General features: G+C 44.3%; 3 protein-coding genes across 4 annotated transcripts in view; 1 reads left to right on the forward strand and 2 right to left on the reverse strand.

The window, feature by feature from the left end:
• Nucleotides 1–6758, forward strand: part of spata6 (spermatogenesis associated 6) — a 31287-nt gene extending 24529 nt beyond the window's left edge. For both annotated transcript variants that reach the window (XM_056276172.1, XM_056276174.1), the window contains exons 12-13: nt 4629–4684; nt 6591–6758. In XM_056276172.1, the coding sequence (XP_056132147.1) occupies nt 4629–4684; nt 6591–6747 (213 nt within the window). In that variant the 3' untranslated portion in view covers nt 6748–6758. The remainder of the gene's footprint in view (nt 1–4628; nt 4685–6590) is intronic.
• An 839-nt stretch (nt 6759–7597) lies between these two features.
• On the reverse strand, nt 7598–14175 carry dnttip2 (deoxynucleotidyltransferase, terminal, interacting protein 2). Its single transcript, XM_056276171.1, has 7 exons — nt 14092–14175; nt 11399–13737; nt 10889–11012; nt 10561–10656; nt 8380–8544; nt 8061–8170; nt 7598–7734 (listed from the first exon to the last, which is right to left on the reverse strand). Exons 1-7 carry the CDS (start codon nt 14164–14166, stop codon nt 7638–7640), a joined length of 3006 nt encoding a protein of 1001 aa, XP_056132146.1. The 5' UTR covers nt 14167–14175; the 3' UTR covers nt 7598–7637.
• A 408-nt stretch (nt 14176–14583) lies between these two features.
• The window catches only part of gclm (glutamate-cysteine ligase, modifier subunit), an 11423-nt gene continuing 4427 nt past the window's right edge, over nt 14584–21579 (reverse strand). The window contains exons 6-7 of the mRNA XM_056276465.1: nt 16644–16758; nt 14584–16273 (exon numbers count right to left, since the gene is read on the reverse strand). Of these exons, the coding sequence (XP_056132440.1) occupies nt 16104–16273; nt 16644–16758 (285 nt within the window). The 3' untranslated portion in view covers nt 14584–16103. The remainder of the gene's footprint in view (nt 16274–16643; nt 16759–21579) is intronic.

The following is a 21579-nucleotide window of genomic DNA, read 5'->3' on the forward strand; positions in this document are numbered from 1 at the left end:
TTGGTGACGTTATCTTCGCCACATCTACTATTGATAGGTTTCATCAGGTAGAAGGGATGGAGCCATGTCTACTGCTCAAAAATGTTATTTAGGATTGAATTACACTTTAAAATATGTCTTTTTTTGTTAACAACCAGGTTGGAGACTCCCTTTTTGTGAATATTGCATTGTTCCTGTGTATGCCCAGTGCATAACACTGTACATTACATTTAAACCTCCTCCTACAGCCAGGGTCTTGGACAGCTCCTCCTCTGGCAAGGTTGTGTCTGTTTTCCCCACAGCTTCTCTCTTCTACACAGACTTCTTTTGCACAAACTTCAGCACCTCTCTATAGCCTTGACAATGATGGATATGGTTCACGGCCATCATTGCATTGATCTTGGGGAAAAGCATGATTATTGGAGTGCCTCTATCAGTCTGATAGTGATCACCATGATTGGAGAAAACCGTACTCTGTATGTGCTTCACCGGCTGCCTGGCCCGACAGCCACTGGTGCCACCACTCTTCCGAATGTCCAGCAAATCAGATCGAAATTTGCACTTTTCTAAAAGCCTTCTCAGTGTTTTCCTCGTTTTTTGGAACACCAAGGTGGTGGTCCCCAAGAGCTACAGCACTGTATGCATCCAGAATCTGTTACTGAAGAGAAACGACACATACTGCTCTATGTAAAACAGCACATTCCTCCAACTCTCTCAGATCTACTAATACTACTACTACTTTCGGCTGCTCCCATTAGGGGTCGCCACAGCGGATCATCCGTTTCCATTTCTTCCTGTCCTCTGCATTTTCCTCTGTCACACCAGCCACCTACATCTCCTCCCTCATCACATCCATAAGCCTCCTCTTTGGCTTTCCTCTTTCCTCTTTCCTCTTCTCTGGCAGCTCCATATTCAGCATCCTTCTCCCAATATACCCAGCATCTCTCCTCCACACATGTCCAAGCCATCTCAATCTTGCCTCTCTTGCTTTTTCTCCAAACTGTCCAACCTGAGCTGTCCCTCTAAAATAATCGTTCCTAATCCTGTCCTTTTTTGTCACTCCAAATGAAAATCTTAGCATCTTTAACTCTGCCACCTCCAGCTCTGCCTCCTGTCTTTTCGTCAGTGCCACTGTCTCCAAACCATATAACATAGCTGGTCTCGCTACCATCTTGTAAACCTTCCCTTTAACTCTTGTTGTTACCCTTCTGTCTCAAATCACTCCTGACACTCTTCTCCACCCACTCCATCCTGCCTGCACTCTCTTCTTCATCTCTCTCCTGCACTCCCCGTTACTTTGGACAGTTGACTCCAAGTATTTAAACTCATATTTAAACTCTTGCTACAGATCACAATGTCATCCGCGAACATCATCGTCCATGGAGACTCCTGCCTGATCTTGTCCGTCAACCTGTCCATCACCATTGCAAACAAGAAAGGGCTCAGAGCCGATCCTTGATGTAATCCCATCTCCACCTTGAACCCATCTGTCATTCCAACCACACACCTCACCATTGTCACACTTCCCTCATACATATCGTGCACCAGTCCTACATACTTCTTTGCAACTCCCGACTTCCTCATACAATACCACACCTCCTCTCTCGGCACTCTGTCATATGCTTTCTCTGAAGTCACAATGCAACTCTTTCTGGCCTTCTCTATACTTCTCAATCAACATTCTCAAAGCAAACATTGCATCTGTAGTGCTCTTTCATGGCATGAAACCATACAGTTGCTCGCTAATCGTCACCTCTCCTCTTAACCTAGCTTCTATTACTCTTTCTCATAGCTTCATGCTGTGGCTAATCAACTTTATACCTCTGTAGTTGCTACAGTTCTGCACATCGCCCTTGTTCTTGAAAATCGGTACCAGCATGCTTCTTCTCCACTCCTCAGGCATCCTCTCACTTTCCAAGATTGTATTGAAAAATTTAGTTAAAAACCCCACTGCCATCTCTCCTAAACATCTCCATGCCTCCACAGGTATGTTATCTGGACCAACCACCTTTCCACTCTTCATCCTCTTCATAGCCCTCACTTCCTCCTTGCTAATACACTACACTTCCTGATTCACTATCCCCACATCATCCAACCTTCTCTCTCTCTCATTTTCTTCATTCATCAGCCCCTCAAAGTACTCCATCTATCTTCTCATCACACTCTCCTTGCTTGTCAGCACATTTCCATCTCTATCCTTGATCACCCTAACCTGCTGCACATCCTTCCCAGCTTGGTCCCTCTGTCTAGCCAATTGGTACAAGTCCTTTTCTCTTTCCTTAGTGTCTAACCTCTCATACAACTCACCATACGCTTTTTCCTTTGCCTTTGCCACCTCTCTCTTCGTTTTACACTGCATCTCATAGTACTCCTGTCTACTTTCTTCATCTCTCTGACTACTCTCTCCCACTTCTTTGCCAACTTCTTCCTCTGTATACTTTGCTGTAATTCCTCATTCCACCATCAAGTCTCTTTGTCTTCCTTCCTCTGTCCTGATGACACACTAAGTACCTTCCTAGCTGTCTCCCTCACTATTTCTGCAGTGCTTGCCCAGCCATCCGGCAACTCTTCACTACCACCCAGTGCCTGTCTTAACGCCTCCCTGAACTCCACACAACAGTCTTCCTTCTTCAACTTCCACCATTTGATCTTCAGCTCTGCCGTCACTTGCTTTCTCTTCTTGATCTCCAAAATCATCCTACAGACCACCATCCGATGCTGCCTAGCTACATTCTCCCCTGTCACCATCTTGCAGTCTCCAATCCCTTTCAGATCACGCCTTCTACATAAGATACAGTCCACCTGTTTGCACTTTCCTCCACTCTTGTACATCACCCTGTGTTCCTCCCTCTTCTAAAAATATGTATTCACCACAGCCGTTTCCATCTCCAACTCTCTCAGATGATCGGTTTCAATGACCAGGAGAAAGATGTTGGGCCCTCAGGGACAAAGATGAATGTTTCTTTCGATTTCTAGCTGCTCCATCACTGGTATGGCACCTAGAAGGCTGTTCCATGTCTAGTTGGGAGTGTTGACCACATTGACCTTTTACCCAAATACTACCCCCTGTTTACCGTCACTATGCACTGTTCTTCTCTCTGTATCAAAAACATCTCTGCCCAGGAGGAAGTTTCCTACTGCATTTTTTGGGGGGGGGGTATTTTCCCCTTTTTTCTCCCCAATTGTACTTCTTGTACTACTTCTGTCGCTGCTCCACCCCCTCTGCAGATCCGGGCAGGGCTGCAGACTACCACGGGCCTCCTCTGAAACATGTGGAGTTGTCAGCCGCTTCTTTTCACCTGACAGTGAGGAGTTTCGCCAGGGGGATGTAGCGCGTGGGAGGATCATGCTATTCCTTCCAGTTCCCCCTCCCCCCGAAACAGACACCCTGACCAACCAGAGGAGGCACTAGTGCAGCAACCAGGACACACACCCACATCTGGCTTCTCACCTGCAGACACGGCCAAGTGTGTCTGTAGGGACGCCCAACCAAGCCGGAGGTAACATGGGGATTCAAACCGGCGATCCCTGTGTTGGTAGGCAATGGAACAGACCGCTATGCCACCCGCATGTCTGCACATTTTATGTTAGTTACCCCCCCCCCCCGCATCTCCTCTTGAGAAGCACAATTCTCTGTTCTGGAGAATGGTCTTTGCTGTCTGATCGAGAAAGACAAACAATAGTTCAGAAGACAAAACAGCAAGAACAAAGAAAGATCAAGTATGGAAAGTGATTCTGATATGGTGTGACACTGAGGACATCACACTTCTCAGTTAGGGCCACCACTTGCCATCTTTTGCAGTTTGATGGGCTAAGATAGTGAAGAAGTGATTTCTTTTATTTATCTTGACTCTTTCCTTCGTTTCAGAAGACTTCAGAGTCTTTCACACCTAAATGATTCCTCCTGTTTCTAATGTAAGGTGTAGCATTCACTTGAGGTATTTTTGAAGAGTCCATTTTGTTACCACCTAGAGCCAAAGAGGAACTTGGCTCTAGATAAATGACTAGTTAATCTGTGTACACCTCTTAATAAAAGACAAATCTTGGGAAGTAAACTTAAGAAGAAAATATTTTGCTGTTAATGAAGCCATTTTTAATAGCATTACACATAGGCAGGTATCTTTTTCAGATTGGAGCAGTCACTCCTTGGTGCACAAGTGACACAAATTTTTCAATTTAACTATCTGTCAACAAGACATTTGATAATCACTCCAATAAATGTGTATTGATAAAATATTTTAAACAATTTGTCATCTTACCTTGCTATGACCATGTAAAGAGTGAAAGATGTTCTCAGTGTGCTTGAACTGTCAAATTAATAAATGACATGCTTAGATTTGGTGCTACTTAAGAGGAAGCACATAACTCTGCTGAAATGACTCAGTAACTGCTTTGAAGGAGCTCAAGTTATTCGTATCCAGGTGTGGCACTGGTGTTGGTTCCTCAGCCATACATCTCTCCTCTTGATATTGGTTGATTTGTACACTGTTCATTTATCATTGGCTTTTGTGTTTGTGTGTTTGAGTTGAAAATGAGCTGATTTGATAGGAAAACTCTGTTTTGCAGAGTCTTTGCCTAAAGCCCCTGCTATTGGTTGCCTTTTGATCCAGCATTGGTGTCCTTGTTGTTCTGTTTGTGTGTTGTATCAGCAAGCTGAAGAGGAGAGGATGGCTGATCCCTGCGACAGTCAAATCCTCCAGGAAAGGTAAACACACTTTTCTTGTTTTAACTGTTAACATGCTTGTCACAGATATTCCTCTCCTTTGTTATTTGCCCTTCATATGTGTGTCCGTGCCCATGTGTGTGTGTGTGTGTGGGTGTGCATGCGTGCGCGCATGCGCGTGCATATTTTGGGGTGGGGGGACTTTAAAGGGAAACTCCAGCACTTTTTAATCTACGCCCTCCAATCTAACCCATTTCCTAGCAAACACTAAATGATATCCACTAAAAATGCTGTTTTTTGGCACTAACAGTGCAGGTTGTTATGAGACTAAAGAGCATTAGCCACAATATCAGTCATGTCATCATATATATCTATAGATATCAATGCATTCCCAGCCCAGAGTAGAGGCCTCGCTGTCTCATCCCTCGAATAGCGAGCTGTTGCAGGAAGACAACAGTGGAAGTGTGAGAGAGTTGGAGAGAAGTGCAAAAAAGAAAAGTAAAAAGGGTCTATTTCTGTGCTGACTGACTGTACAGGAATAGTCTTTTCATATTGGAAGATGTTTTTAGACACTTCTCAGAACATTTTGAATCAATTTGTGCCAAAAAGAGCATTTTTAATGGACATTATGTGGTGAGTTATATTGTCCCAAAGGATTACATTACAGCCTGATAACTAGTCAACTAATGCTAGTTTGCTCAATACTGAATCAATGTAAAGGATTCTGCTACCCCCTCTTGATTTGACTCCTAACCAGTAGTATACCATGGGGTTTGAGTCAGGGCCTTCAGTAATGTACTGCCCCCCCCCACACACACACACAGATTTCTCATATGGGTGCTGATACAGCCAACACAGCCACATACAAAATACACTATCACATACAATATGCACTACTGCATCAACATTAACAAGACAGCTGATCTTCAACAACCACAATGCACACCACTGTACACTATGGCAGCTATTGCAGCATCACCGTCAGTTTTAAAAAAGTGCTGTATATATAAAGTTATTATTTATCTTCCTTTATGTCACTCAGCAACCAGACTGCACACACACACACACAGCACAAAAACAACAAACAAGTTTCCACAGTTGATGAAGTGTTCACAAGTCACTTGTGTTACTTCAACAAAGTCAATAAAGTATAGTCGCAATATTATCAGAGCACCCCCTCAGTTCAATGAGAAAAATGTGCTCACCGACCTGGAGTTGAAGTTCCACCTCACTTGAGACTCGTGGCTGCCTTCTCTTGCAAGATTCATCCAGTAATTTAGTCCATTTGGGAGAACATGTAAAAAATGCAGACATTCCTCCCAGATTTGCAAAAAACACAAAGTAGATTGGCAACATGATCATCAGTAGCTGTGAATGCAGCGGCCATTGTGCTTAGTTTGCTCACAACTCACCAAAGGGTCAAGCTCAAAGTTGATGACAACACTAGGGCCAGCACCAATGCATCGCAGGGCCCCTGGGGCATTCTGTCCAACACATCAAAATTTGATTGGCTGATGATACGGTCGTAATCAGTTTGCCGCTTCGGGCTTCAATGAAAGGCAAGCAGTACCACTAGTGCTGGTCCAAGGAGCTGTGATGTGTTTAGATGGCAAAGAAAATCCCTGCTCAGCCCCACGAGAAAACAAGTAATTGAATTCAAACACATTTCAGGCACACTTCAATTTAACAATGAATTGTTTTATTATTATTATTTTGACAGAGCCAGCAGAGAAGGCACTGATGGCCCTGACAGCCCACTACTGCTTCTAACATTAGGAAAACAGGGCTTCAGTTGAAAAATACTGGCTTTAAATACTAGAGTTTTTCTTTAGAATTGTGCGATTGTGACCGAGGGTCCAAACTGTTGATATGTTAACTGCAATGAAAAACGATATTCAATTATTTTTTTTCTTGTATGTTTCTGTTTATGTCTCCCCTTGGACTGCAGAGAGACTGAAGAAGAGACGTCTCTTTACCTGGATAACAGAGCCTTGTGTAGCAAAGGGACATCCTGTCACACAGATGGCCCCCATAGAGCTGTGTTTGAGGACAGCCTAGGTAAAATCTACAAAAACATGTACAGGAGGGCCTCTAGCATCTATTAATACCATCCAGATTAAAGAAGAGCTTTATTAACATGCCGTCCATTCCATGGAAGACATCTTAGCTTTTAATGTAACTGAATTAGATATTTTCCTCTTACGGTAGATTTCCTGGTTTGTTTTTGAAACGCATGGATAATGGATGCAACTAACACTTCTCGTTCTATTGGAAGCTGTCCACTCCAGCACTGACACTTCCTGTAACCTGAGAAATGGCAAGCCAACAATACAGTGGGAGGAAGAAAAAAAACATACCAGTTTCCCATACCACAGTCCACATAATAAGTCTTGCTCAGGCTTGTTTTTTAAGAAAAGATGGAGGGTCTGTAGTTCAAATTGTTGTTAATAGCACAGAAGGTAACCTGATGGCTCAGTGTCTATTCCAGTTATTTACATGTAAAAAGAACTGTCATATAATGAAGAACACTGGTAGCTCAGGTGATGTTGCTGTGCCAAAATATCGAATTATTGTGCCTTTAAAAAAGCCATTTGAAGGGCTATGATGAAGTCCATTCTTGTTATGGAAGATGTTCTTACATTCCTACATGTGCACTTGAGGTGCACAAAACATTCTATTGCAGAAACTGTCTTTTGTATTTTTGGACTCAGTTAATGACCGTGAAAGTATTTAAAAACAAAACTACAAATGTATTGTAATTTATTATTTCTTTGCTGACAGATGCTCACTCACTAGTTCACTCCTATCATACAGGAGAAGGCACTTTTTATAGCACCATCTGTTACTTCTCCTGTGACTTGTTACACATGAGCCCCAAGCCTCCATCCAAGCAGTGTGAACATAGTACAGCTGCGATTAGAAGTCAGCAAACATCCACATATGAATTGCCCTCACACTCTTCAAAGAAATGGCCTGTCTAATAAAGCCATGAGAATTATTTCATCTTGAGTTTCTTGTTTTTCTTGTTCCTTTTGCCAGCTCCATGTGCCGCTTTCTCTGCCATGATCTGCTGGTATTTCTTCTTGTTGTTGCTGTGTGGAGAGGGGGCATCAATAGATTATCAGTTATATGTGCGGTTGCTAAAGGTATTACATGATATCTTCATTTCTCTTGCTCATAAATTACTATTATCTACCTAAATTATTTCTGAAATATTTAAGAAAAGCATTATTGAAATAGAAGTGTTAATATGATTGCAGAGGATGATCTAATTGGACAATTACATTTGTTACTATTATTATCCATTTCATTAAAACCGTTAGAAAAGAGCACTACAAATTCAGTCACATTATAATTTAAATAATGGCTTTCTGCAGGAGTGGAGCAATAGAAACATGAAAGGTTTGTATGAACGTACCGTCTGAACTCGGCATCAACCAGCAGCTCCTCGACCATGGTCCCTTTCCTCGCTTTCTTGGGAATTCGGGAATGATAGAAATCCACTGGATTGTCCACTACAGTACCAACCTTCAACACACAATCAAGCATAACAATCAAAGCATGTTCCCATAGATGCAATAGGAAAACCTTCCAAGACTTGAATTGCTGCAAAAATATGTTTAAAAAAATAGTTTCACTACACTGTCCATTTCAGAGCAAAACAGCAAAAGTCTTCATGAATTTTCAAGAAGAATGTCAGTATTTTTCAGTAGAGAAACGCAGAGCTGCATGCTAACCTGGAAGTATTTAGGAAAGCCATCTCTGTCATTCTTCTTGTAAAATCTCTTGGGGTCCAAGGAGCCTCTCATCTTCAGGAGTTTGAGGTCTCCTTTCAGCTCCTGGGTCAGCTCAGGGGCCTTCATGTTGAACCAACCGTCTCCTGTTGTTTTCTCTCTCTCAGCCTGGGCAGACAGAGGGGGAGGGTGACCAAGAGGAAGCATGTAATAACCACTGACAGGAAACGCGCTGATTTGTCATCCCTGCTTTGTCATGTTCACATAAAATGATACCGTAGAGAAAGACTGTATGAATTATACAGACACTGAAAAGTGACTGAACATAGGTTAAGAGGTTTCACGGTGACATTTTCATAGTGAGTGTTTCCTTGCACCTCTGAAACTACAAGCATTACACTGAACAGGCCAATATCGACTCCCCATCAACATATCTACTTTCATTAAGTTTCTTGTTAGCCCACTGGCAGCCCCAAATGTATGGCCAGTCAGCACTGTGTGTAGTAGGGATGGGTATTGTTAAGACTTTAATGGAACTACTACTATTACCAATACTGTTTATCAATCTGGTACATTAACAGTACTCTTATCGGTTCTTTTTGTTATTTTTTAAAGAATTTTCTCATGTTCGGACAGAGCGTTACTTTTATTAATCATTAACCGTGTTTGCATAATTTAGTTAACTCTGTGTGGGCTCTAGGCTGCTAGCATACATAACATACCTGAGGTGGCTGGGCCGATGAGAGGCAGTCGAAAACTGCATTTCTCCGCCTGTATTTGATGCACTTTTGCTCGATGTTTGGAAAGATTGCTTGTGTTTCCGCCCTTACATGCAAAAGACTTGTGCACTTGTGGCAACGAGCATTGTCAGCATTGACTCGAGTGAAGTATAACCAGACTTTTGATCGTTTAGTTCTCTCTCCGTCATTATCACTAAGAGTAGGCTCTCTGTGCGTGTGTGTGTGTGAGAGAGAGAGGTAGCGAGAGCTGGCTCTGCCCCTCGGCTCACACATACGACAGGCTCCAAGAGAGAGAGAGATCTCTCTTCTGGATTGGGAATAGTGAAAATGCATCATAGACAAATGTCTTAATCTTATTGCAAATTAGAAACAGAGTTGGTGAGAAAAAAGTTGGTGAGATAAAAGGAGCAAGATAACGTTCATGTAGCCTAAATAGGAAATTATAAGGATGCTGAATATGGAGCTGCCAGGGAACAGGAAAAGAGGAAGGCCAAAGAGGGGGTTTATGGATGTGGTGAGGGAAGAAATGCAGGTGGCTGGTGTGACAGAGGAAGATGCAGACAACGGGAAGAAATGGAAACAGATGATCCGCTGTGGCGACCCCTAACAGGAGCAGCTGAAAGTAGTAGTAGTAGTAGTAGATTTTCTTAATTTCTCCAATACCAATAGCAGAACCTGTAATGTCGGAACTTATCAATACTACGGTCTTTAATAATTTATTAATTTTAATAATTTAGCACTGGTGCTCATTTAATACCGGGTTTCGGTACCCATCCTTAGAGTGTACTCTACGTTCTAGACCTCATGTAAATTCTTATTTATCATGGAATATTTCAGTTAAAGAAAGATTGTAGCGTCAAATTCCCTGTAATGCACCAGCCACCTGCAATGTCTCTAGTGCAGAAAGCGATGTCCATGTCTGTTAGTTTGACAGCGAAAAGGGGTTGTGGGACTTTGATTCAACAGAGACAAGGAACATTAAACACTGTCAAAAATTATTCAATACCTAACTAGCAGGTATGAATAATTATTACAGTCACCACTGGAATAATCAGGCAACCTATAAGGACATCCATATTAATAAAGGGAGTACGCACCTACTAATATGGCATTATCATGTAATTAGTGTCTGAAGTTCTGTGCGCCATTTAGTTTAACGTTATCTTTGGTAACAGAAGTTGCTGTGTGTACTATGTAAAAAAAAATACTACAGCGCCACTATCTTAGCCTACTAACATGGATTTTATTTTACGGAAAACTGATTACTTTAAAGTCCACAGCTGAACTAGATGGTACTGTAAAAAGATATTGTTCAGTCTACTGCTTTTTAACAGGGGCACTTTTGATAACATCAGATTTTAGTCAGTTTCACTTCCATTAACTGAAAATGATATATGACTAAAATAGCAAAATACTTATCTTAAACATAAATTGTACATCTCACTTTGTGTTTCAATTTTAAGGCCTTTTTGGATCCAATGTATGGAGGTACAGCATCCTTCTTCTCAAAGTCTGGACCAATCACACTCTTCTTCATCACCTGTGGACAGGAAGAGGAACTTCATCACTGAACTATGCACAGAAAAAAAACACACCATAAAGAGAACTGAGCCAAAGTCAAAAAGGATTTCAAGCCTACTGTGTACAAAACGCCATCTCTGGGGCTTACTGAATTTACCCATCCTTGCATAATTGAAATTCATTACCCATTCTACACCACAGATCACCTTCAGAGGGAGGGGGGGGGAATAAATCAATGAAAGTTTATTTACCTCATCTTGGAGTTTTTCCAGGGAGCTGGAGACAGGTTTTGATTTGCTGCCATCAAAATTGACATATAATCCCCCAAGCTCCTTCACTCTGAGGCCTGGGTCAATACGGCTGGACAACTCTTTCCTGAAACAAATTGGCATAGAGAAGGAATTCCGCAGGAGTAGTCATGTCTTATTTCTCCCCCCTGCATTCCACGTGAGAGGATTATAATATAATGAAGATGTGTGCAGGGCATGCGGCGGTAATGCCTGTGCATGACAGGCCACTCAATAACTGAGTAACTCACTGAAATGGGGTTGCTGCCACAATGGCAACTAAAAAGGGAAAAAAAACCCAGTCTTCTTAAAGAGACTGGTCTTCAAAGAATGTCTTTATGCATGCTCAATAATCCAATGAAGTTCAATGAAGTTCAAAAGTACTTTTAAGTTAGACACAAAGGTTGGGCCTATCCAGAACCATGCATGCACATGTATTTGTCTTACTGTGTCAAGCATCAGTGGCATACTTACTGTTGAGGATTTCTACTCGAGAAGAGAATTTGTGCATCTTCATCATCGTTATCATCATCTACCTCTTCATCCACAAACTCATCCTCTTCTTGCTCCATTCCCTCTTCTTCTAGGAGCCCCCTTTTCTCATTCAGATCATCCAAGTAATACTGTTCATTGGCCTCTTGCCCGGGCCGCATGTCAATCATAAACAGTCCTTCAACTGATGCAGCAGCCAGCTCGGACTTCCTGGAGGGCCCTGCTCCCTTGTCCTCTGTAACCCCCATATCTTCATGATCAACCTCCTCTTCCTCTCCAGAACACTCATTCCGCTCTACATCTTCATCCAAGTCCATGTCCATGTCCTTGTCCTCATCGTCACTGCTGTCCAGCAGGCTGATTCCTGTTGTCTGGAAAAAACCTTTTGAGTTTTTGGGATTCTGTTCAGGACTGGGCTCCACTGTGACTTTCTGGTCCTGGCTGGACGTCACCTTAATGGCCTTGGCCTGCACTGATTCGGGCTCTGTAGGGGAAGGTGATACTTCACTTGAGCCAACCAACTGCTGAGCTTTTGTACTTGTGCTAACCTCCATTTCCTCCTCTCCATCAGGCAGTGATTCAGCAGCCCCATCTGAAAGCTCATCTTGCAGCTTTTCTGTCTGTGATGCAAGGGCATCTGTGTGGGTGCCCGCATCGCCGATGTCTGTGGCTGGCTCTTCTTCTTTCGTCTCTTCTGTCGCTTCAGCGGTAGCAGTATTTTCACATATTGCCACTGTAACTGATTGATGTGGTTGTAATGGCTCTGCTGATGGCTTCTCTTGACTCAGTTCCATCTCTGAGGCGTCGCCATCTGCATTCTCAGTAGACGGCTCCCTCTGCTGATCTGCTGCTGTTACTGCAGGATCTGACACCGTTACAAAGTGACTGAGAGAGACCTGGGGATCTGCTGTGGAGTTCGTCTCATCTTCTACACGCATTCCAGCCTCTCCTGTTCCCTTTTCTGTTGTGTCTGTAGACACTTGAGAGGCAGTGATAGATACCATCACACTCCCTCGATGCCCTACTTCTACCACTTCAGCCTCTTCCGGTGTAATATCGGTTGCTGTGGGTTCTGTACCCATCACACTACTTTCCTGATCCTCTTCTTGTAAAGTTAGCGTTGCATCTTCCTCCAGCATCATGCAGTCTGGATCAGTAATCACTTTACCTTCAAACTTCGAGCCATTCAATTCATCGCCCTCGTCAGCCGGTTCCAACACACTCTGACACCGGACATGCAGCAGGGCACTCGGCTTGATGGGCGTTGATACAGCTGGCCGCCTGCCCTCAACACTCTCCAGGGTACCAGTGACAGCCTTGGCTGAGAGCCTGGTGGCCCGAACAGCTCGGCCACTGCTCCCAGAACCTTTACGGCTGCTGCAGGGTGTCCCTCTGTCCTGCGCCGAGCCAGATCTGCACTGTGGAGAATGAACTTCCGTCAGCTCAGAGTCTGAGTCCATGGCTGCCGTTTGACCCAGATGTTTGGCCTTGGTTCGGCTACGAGTCATCCTCTGCTCTGTCACCCTGGGCACAGATTCAAGCCCGTCCAAGTCACAGGCCTGGGACTCATTGACAATGACAGAAGCTGCCACCTTCGCTTTTGCAGCCCTGGTCCTCTGCATGCTTGGAGCAGGAGACCGGGAGCCTTCGGAGGCTTCATCTAACTGCACGGGGATAAGTTGTGTAATGGCAGCACGCCTCCCATATCTAGTAGCTCTGCTGGTGGTGGGGCTGGACACCTCGCCTCCCAGTATGCTGGATGTGCAACTGTCTGCATCCGAGGCCTCCAGGTCTTCATTCTGCTGTTTAGCTGATGACCTGGTGCAAGCGCTTCTCCTCTCATTCCTGGTGACCCTCTGGGAGTCCAACATTACAGAGCCACAGGACTCTGCTTCTACATCACCCACCTCAGCGTGGACAGGATCAGAGCTTTCCGGAATTTTTTTCCTCATGCTTCTTGTGCTCCGGTGTGTGCTACGGTCCCCCTTCAAAGCGGACACCACTGACAGACACGATTCCACCTCTGGCGTCTCCTCCTCTTCCTGACTCAGCACAAGAAGCTGTCTCCTCCTCCCTCGTGTCCATGTGATAGGAATTTCGGTGTCAGACACAGCAGAGTCGCAGGAGTCCAGGTCCGACACATCTACTTCATGGCAGGAGCCCACAGAGGTGGAGGGCTGCTCTGGACTATGACGTCTGGAAGCCCGGCTGCATCTTCTCATTGAGGACATCTCATCCAGCTGGCTGCCGGCCTTCTCCTGGGCAGGAGTCTGCCCTTGATTTGCACCACTTCTGGTTCTTGGACAGATGGACGGTGTGGCCTGAATGGCGGGCATAGAGCAAACTCATAAAACTGCCATTTATACAGCCAAAATAAAAACCTTTCTAGAAAAGGTAAACCAAGTCAGGCAGCCAAATACAGGTGTGATTACATTGACAGGCTAGACATTTATTATTCAGTTAGTTATCCAAACATCAAGCGTCTATAAACAATGAAGGAACGTGTTCAGCAGCCAGCAGCTTCGCCATGTGATTGTGAACGGCTCCGAAGACAACACAGTCTGTTTGTGTGTGTGTGTGTGTGTGTGTGTGTGAGTACATTCGCCCCTAAACGAAGCCTGAAATCATTTACAGTTACTTGTCTTTAAAGAACCAAATTTCGCTGTTTGACTTACTGGAACACCGGAGCATTCGTCCGTGTTTTCTCTCGTTGCAGAGTACACGCGTACTCCCGTCCTAGTGGCCACCATTTTGACGTGACGGCGGCTCCCTGACTTCCGGTCCAAATAGCCAGACTCGACCAGACGATCACCGCACACACTGATGCAGATTCACGCCGAGACGTTTACTTTGATTCAGCCTCCCGTTTAATTCTTTGTCAGCTTTGACAGTAACAATAATTCTGTATTATCATAATTAGACCTAAATGTGTACTTAAATTGACAGTTGATGCTTTTAGAAAGTATGATTTTATCATCACGTGTTGCCTAAGTGCTTTGCGTTTTCATGTATTATTCGCACAGACTTGTGCGAATAAATTCTCGTTTAATTAAATCATGCAGGATTTTTTAAATATAATTTTCATTGCTGCATAGTTTGGGCATTTATTTGTTTAACTTCTAGCCAAAAATGCCCAGAACTGATCAGGAATAATGATATCGTAGGAATCTTTATTATTTCTTGTAATTAAACGGTCCAACCGTCATTGATACACTCGAGTTTTCACCTCTTTGATTGTGCTTATGTGGACATCACGTTCACCAGATTCATGGGGGGGGGGGGGGCTCGCTGAGACAGCATTGAAAGTTGTGTGAGATCAGTTAACCAAGCTGTAACTTAAACCAAAGTAAGCAGAGAAGCCCGCCCCCGTCTGACAGAGCACCGACTTGGACAGTCAAGGCTGTAGTGCATCTGTTTGATAATTTTAATAAAGCCCATTCATGAAATACAGACATAACATTAAATATATTATGTTTACAGTACAAGATAGAAGTTTGAGGCTTGATGGAGCCTTTCAGGAAATATAGTCATGTTTTCTCAATGGGAGAAAAAAAATAAAAAACGCAATGAAAATCTTCCTTAGAGTCAACTTTCATTATGTGTTGACCTGGAATTCCCAGTGCTGTAACATGCATAAAGGCGTCCATCTGCTGGTAATGTACATCAGAATTAAGATATTGCTATTTTGGCATCCTCCAAATTAATCTCATATTTGAAGGGGGCATTTCATTGGGTTAAGCACAAAGCAGGTTCACAAGAGCATGTTAAAATAACATCACAAAGTTCATTATGTGCGCTTGTGAACAAATTTAAGTGTACCTATGCTGTATCTAAAATATGCTTTATCTATAGTTGGATTTCACCTCCACTATTTTCTCTTAACTAAGGAATGCAAATGTTTTAATATAAAGGAGGTAAGAATGACATTGCATTAGAAATTCTGACTTTAACCATTAGAAACTATAGAAAAAACTGTCAAACTAAATATCCATTTTGAATGTTACTTGAAACATTCAATAATAGGTCTGCTTTCTCTTTCAAACAGGTATGGAATAATTTTGAGAGTTGAGCTCTTTTATTCATTCTGTGAAATCAAGCCTTACAATTTTTTTCATTCAGACCCCAAACTTTGAACACCTGCACTGAAATAAAGATTTGGGGATGGGAGATGAAGCAGGGGAAACGAGGCACTTCACATGAGGACATGGTTAAGGAACATGTGGGATGATATATTAAGCTACCTATATCTTGCCAATAAAATAATGATTCCACTGAAGTGTTGAGGAGTTAGACTAAAAAAAATAAAAAATTCTTGGGTCATGACTCAGTCACACCTGGGAAGGTGACAATTTCTGCCCATGATGTCACACATAGCCAAGTAAAATCTACTAAATGTGCTTAAAGAAAAAACTACAACTGACACAGAGCTTGTGTCCATTTCCCATTTTCTAACTGTACAAGAGGTTGCTACTTACATTCATTTTAGGTGAAAATTTCAAAAATGATCAAGATGCCACTTCAACATTTAGCATTTACATCTAAAAGAAAACCAAAAGAAAAATAATGTCTCAGCAAAGCTAGGCTGAACAGAGGCATCCATTATTCAAAGAAAAATCACTTTGCATGTGTAAATGAAAAGGAGGAAAATGGCTTCATCTCCTTTGTCTCCCTCTGTGTTCTGGCTCTGCTAGGGGCTAGCTTTCTGGGCATTGACAAGGTAGCCCTTCGCCTTGATGATGCCCCGGCTTTTGACAATGATGGAGTAGCGCAGCACCCACTCCAGCCTCCAGTCGGCAACACTCAGGTCCTGTGTGCTCTCCTGGAGTGCCTCCTGAAATGTAGCCACAGACATCAGCTCTGCGGAAAGAAATATGAAAAACCTCAGGAGGATCCATTTACAGCTCACACAAACATATCCCACAAAATGCACTCACAACACAAGTCCAAACACATAAGGCAGTTTAATGTGAAATTCACTTATTTTACAGTAGCTCACGACAAAAAAAAAAAAAAACTTTTTTGCAGTTGGATAAAATGTTCTTTTATGCATGCCACTTCACTCAGTCAAAACATGCTTTCTCTGCAAAACATTAAAAAAAAAGACCATCAAACCCTTTCTTTGTCTTTAAGGTTTACCATAGCAGAAAACAGTGGCTCTGATATGGTCTGAATCACCATATCAAGCAACGGTACCGACTTAGATAAAAAAGAGGGAGTTGGCTTTCACCTTTAGGGTCATTGTGTGTGAGCAGCTGGATGTCAAATTCCTTGGCGAAGGCTGTGAGGTCCGGAGGCATCACACAGCAAGAGGCCAGGTTCACCTGGTTACTGCTGGGCTTTACCTAACCCATGCAGAAGGACGACGAGTGGTTAATGATTAGCTTCACAAGATTCACTGGAGTTCAGCTAGTGGTACAACACCCAAATATTTTCCTTGTAGGTTACATTACTGTTTAACAAGTCTTAAATCCTAACTAAGAGAACATTACCACCTACATTGAGATAAAACACATACCTCCATATTTTAACATTTTATATATAAAAATACCAATCAGCTAAATCATTAAAACCACCTGAGGCCACTGCCATCAGGGAACACCGTTGTCATGAAGGGGTGTACTTGGTCTGCAACAATGTTTAGGTAGGTGATGTGTGTCAAAGTAATGTCGACATGAATGCCAGCACCCAAAGTTTCCCAGCTGAAGGTGCCATTACCTTGGGCTGATCGGTGTATAATAAACCGATCAGCCAAAACACTGAAACCACTGACAGGTAAGTGAATAACACTGATCATCTCGTTACAATGACACCTGTCAAGGGGTGGGATATACTAGGCAGCAAGTGAACAGTCAGTTCTTGAAGTTGATGTGTTGGAAGCAGGAAAAATGGGCAAAAGTAAGCATCTGAGCAACCATAACCAGGGCCAAATTGTGATGGATAGACGACTGGGTCAAAGCATCTCCAAAATGGCAGATCTAGTGGGTTGTTCTCGGTATGCAGTGGTCAGTACCTACCAAAAGTGGTCCAAGGAAGAACAACTGGTGAACCAGCGCCAGGGCCATGGGCGCCGAAGGCTCACTGATGCACATGGGGAGCGAAAGCTAATAACCCATCTTGTCCAATCCCACAGAAGAGCTACTGTAGCTCAAATTGCTGAAAAAGTTAATGCTGGCTATGATAGATAGGTGTCAGAACACACAGTGCGACTTATCTGTCATATGGGTCTGCATATGGGGCTGTGTAGCCGCAGACCAGTCAGAGTACCCATGATGACCCCTGTCCACCACCAAAATTACCTACAATGGAGACATGAGCGTCAGAACAGGACCATGGAGCAATGGCAGAAGGTGGCCTGGTGTAATGAATCACATTTTCTTTTACATCATGTGGACAGCGGGGTGCATGCACATCGTTTACCCGGGGAAGAGATGGCACCAGGATGCACTATGGGAAGAAGACGAGCCTGTGAAAGCAGTGTGATGCTCTGGGTAATGTTCTGCTGGGAAACTTTGGGTCCTGGTATTAATGTGGATGTTAATTTGACACGTACCACCAACCTAAACATTTTTGCAGACCAGGTACAGCCCTTCATGTCAATGGTATTCCCTGATGACAGTGGCCTCTTTCAGCAGGATAATGCGCCCTGTCACACTGAAAAAAACTATTCAGGCATGATTTGAAGAACATGACAAAATGTTCAAGGTGTTGCCTTGGCCTCCAAACTCCCCAGATCGCAATCAAATTGAGCATCCGTGGGATGTGCTGGAAAAACAAGTCCGATCCATGGAGACCCCACCTCGCAACTTACAGGACTTGAAAGATCTGCTGCTAATGTCTTGGTGTTAAGATACCACAGGACACCTTCAGCGGTCTTGTGACGTCCATGCCTCGATGGGTCAGAGCTGTTTTGGCGGCATGAAGGGATCTACACAATATCAGACAGGTGGTTTTAATGTGTTGGCTGATCGGTGTGTGTATATGTGTATACTGCTCAAAAAAATAAAGGGAACACCTAAAAACACAATATAGACCTCGATGAATGAAATATTTCAGCTGAAAATCTTTATTTATTAGACAGAGGAATGTGTTTAGAGCAAAATAACCTAAGAATGATCAATGGAAATCAAAATCATTAGCCCATTAAGGTCTGGATTCAGAATCATATTCAAAATCAAAGTGGAAAATGAGAACATAGGCTGATCCAACTTCTGTGGAAATTCTTCAAGACGATTCAAAATGAGGCTCAGTAGTGTGTGTGGCCTCCACGTGCCTGTATGCACTCCCTACAACGTCTGGGCATGCTCCTGATGAGACGACGGATGGTCTCCTGAGGGATCTCCTCCCAGACCTGGATCAGGGCATCGGTCAACTCCAGGACAGTCTGTGGTGCGACATTGCGTTGGCGGATGGTACGAGACATGATGTCCCAGAGGTGCTCGATTGGATTCAGGTCTGGGGAACGTGCAGGCCAGTCCATAGCATCAATGCCCTCGACATACAGGAACTGCTGACACACTCTGGCCACATGAGGACGAGCATTGCCATGCATGAGCAGGAACCCAGGGCCCACTGCACCAGCATATGGTCTGACAATGGGTCTGAGGATCTCATCCCGGTACCTAATGGCAGTCATGGTACCTCTGGCTAGCACGTAGAGGTCTGTGCGGCCCTCCAAGGATATGCCTCCCCAGACCATCACTGACCCACCGCCAAACCGGTCATGCTGGAGGATGTTGCAGGCAGCAGAACGTTCTCCACAGCGTCTCCAGACTCTCTCACGTCTGTCACGTGTTCAGTGTGAACCTGCTCTCATCTGTGAAGAGCACAGGGCGCCAATGGCGAATCTGCCAACCAAGATGTTCTCTGGCAAAGGTCAATCAGGCTGCACAGTGTTGGGCTGTGAGCACAGGCCCCAATTGTGGACGTCGGGCCCTCATACCATCCTTATGCATTCTGTTTCTCACTGTTTGAGCAGAAACCTGCACATTAGTGGCCTGTTGAAGGTCGTTTTGTAGGGCTCCGGCAGTGCTCCTCCTGTTCCTCCTTGCACAAAGGACCAGATAGCGGTCCTGCTGTGGGGTTGTTGTCCTCCTGCGGCCCCCTCCACGTCTCCTGGTGTACTGGCCTGTCTCCTGGTACCTCCTCCATGCTCTGGACACTGTGCTGGGAGACACATCAAATCTTCTTGCCACAGCACGCACTGATGTGCCATCCTGGATGAGCTGCACTACCTGAGCAACTTCTGTAGGTTGCAGATACCGCCTCATGCCACCTCTAGTGGTGAGGGCATTAGCAAAATGAAAAACTAACCAAAGATCGGCCAGAAAAGATGAGGACAGGCAAATGGTCTGTGGCCACCACCTGCAAATCCATTCCTGTTATAGGGGTTGTCTTGCAAATTGTCTAATTTCCACCTGGTGGAAATTAGACAATTTACCAACAGGTGAAATTGATTCACAAATCAGTGTTGCTTCCTCAAAAGTGTGATTGACTTGGAACTACATTGCATTGCTTATGTGTTCCCTTTATTTTTTTGAGCAGTGTATATACACTCACCGGCCACTTTATTAGGCACACCTGTCCAACTGCTCGTTAATGCAAATTTCTAATCAGCCAATCACATGGCAGCAACTCAATGCATTTAGGCATGTAGACATGGTCAAGACGATCTGCTGCAGTTCAAACCGAGCATCAGAATGGGGAAGAAAGGTGATTCAAGTGACTTTGAACGTGGCATGGTTGTTGGTGCCAGACGGGCTGGTCTGAGTATTTCAGAAACTGCTGATCTACTGGGATTTTCACGCACAACCATCTCTATGGTTTACAGAGAATGGTCCGAAAAAGAGAAAATATCCAGTGAGCGGCAGTTCTGTGGGCGAAAAGGCCTTGTTGATGCCAGAGGTCAGAGGAGAATGGCCAGACTGGTTCGAGCTGATAGAAAGGCAACAGTAACTCAAATAACCACTCATTACAACCGAGGTATGCAGAAGAGCATCTCTGAACGCACAACACATCGAACCTTGAGGCAGATGGGCTACAGCAGCAGAAGACCACACCGGGTGCCACTCCTGTCAGCTAAGAACAGGAAACTGAGGCTACAATTCGCACAGGCTCACCAAAATTGGACAATAGAAGATTGGAAAATCGTTGCCTGGTCTGATGAGTCTCGATTTCTGCTGCGACATTCAGATGGTAGGGTCAGAATTTGGCGTCAACAACATGAAAGCATGGATCCATCCTGCCTTGTATCAACGGCTCAGGCTGGTGGTGGTGGTGTAATGGTGTGGGGGATATTTTCTTGGCACACTTTGGGCCCCTTAGTACCAATTGAGCATCGTGTCAACGCCACAGCCTACCTGAGTATTGTTGCTGACCATGTCCATCCCTTTATGACCACAGTGTTCCCATCTTCTGATGGCTACTTCCAGCAGGACGACGCGCCATGTCATAAAGCTCGAATCATCTCAGACTGGTTTCTTGAACATGATGATGAGTTCACTGTACTTAAATGGCCTCCACAGTCACCAGATCTCAATCCAATAGAGCACCTTTGGGATGTGGTGGACCGGGAGATTCGCATCATGGATGTACAGCCGACAAATCTGCAGCAACTGCGTGATGCTATCATGTCAATATGGACCAAACTCTCTGAGGAATGTTTCCAGTACCTTGTTGAATTTATGCCACGAAGGATTAAGGCAGTTCTGAAGGCAAAAGGGGGTCCAACCCGGTACTAGCAAGGTGTACCTAATAAAGTGGCCAGTGAGTGTATATATACACACACACACACACACACACACACACACACACACACACACACACACACATTATCCATATATCCATCCATCCATTAGCCAAACCGCTTATCCTGCTCTCAGGGTCGTGGGGATGCTGGAACCTATCCCAGCAGTCATTGGGCGGCAGGCAGGGAGACAACCTGGACAGGCCGCCAGGCCATCACAGGGCCCACACAGGCTCGCACGCACGCTTGTACGCACGCACACACGCACACGCGCGCGCACACACACACACAGACACACAATTTAGTATGGCCGATTCACCTGACCTACATGTCTTTGGATTGTGGGAGCAAACCGGAGCACCCGGAGGAAACCCACGCAGACACGGGGAGACATGCAAACTCCACACAGAGGATGACCCGG

Source organism: Lampris incognitus, chromosome 3 (genome assembly GCF_029633865.1).
Source record: "Lampris incognitus isolate fLamInc1 chromosome 3, fLamInc1.hap2, whole genome shotgun sequence".
Taxonomy (NCBI): Eukaryota; Metazoa; Chordata; class Actinopteri; order Lampriformes; family Lampridae; genus Lampris; species Lampris incognitus.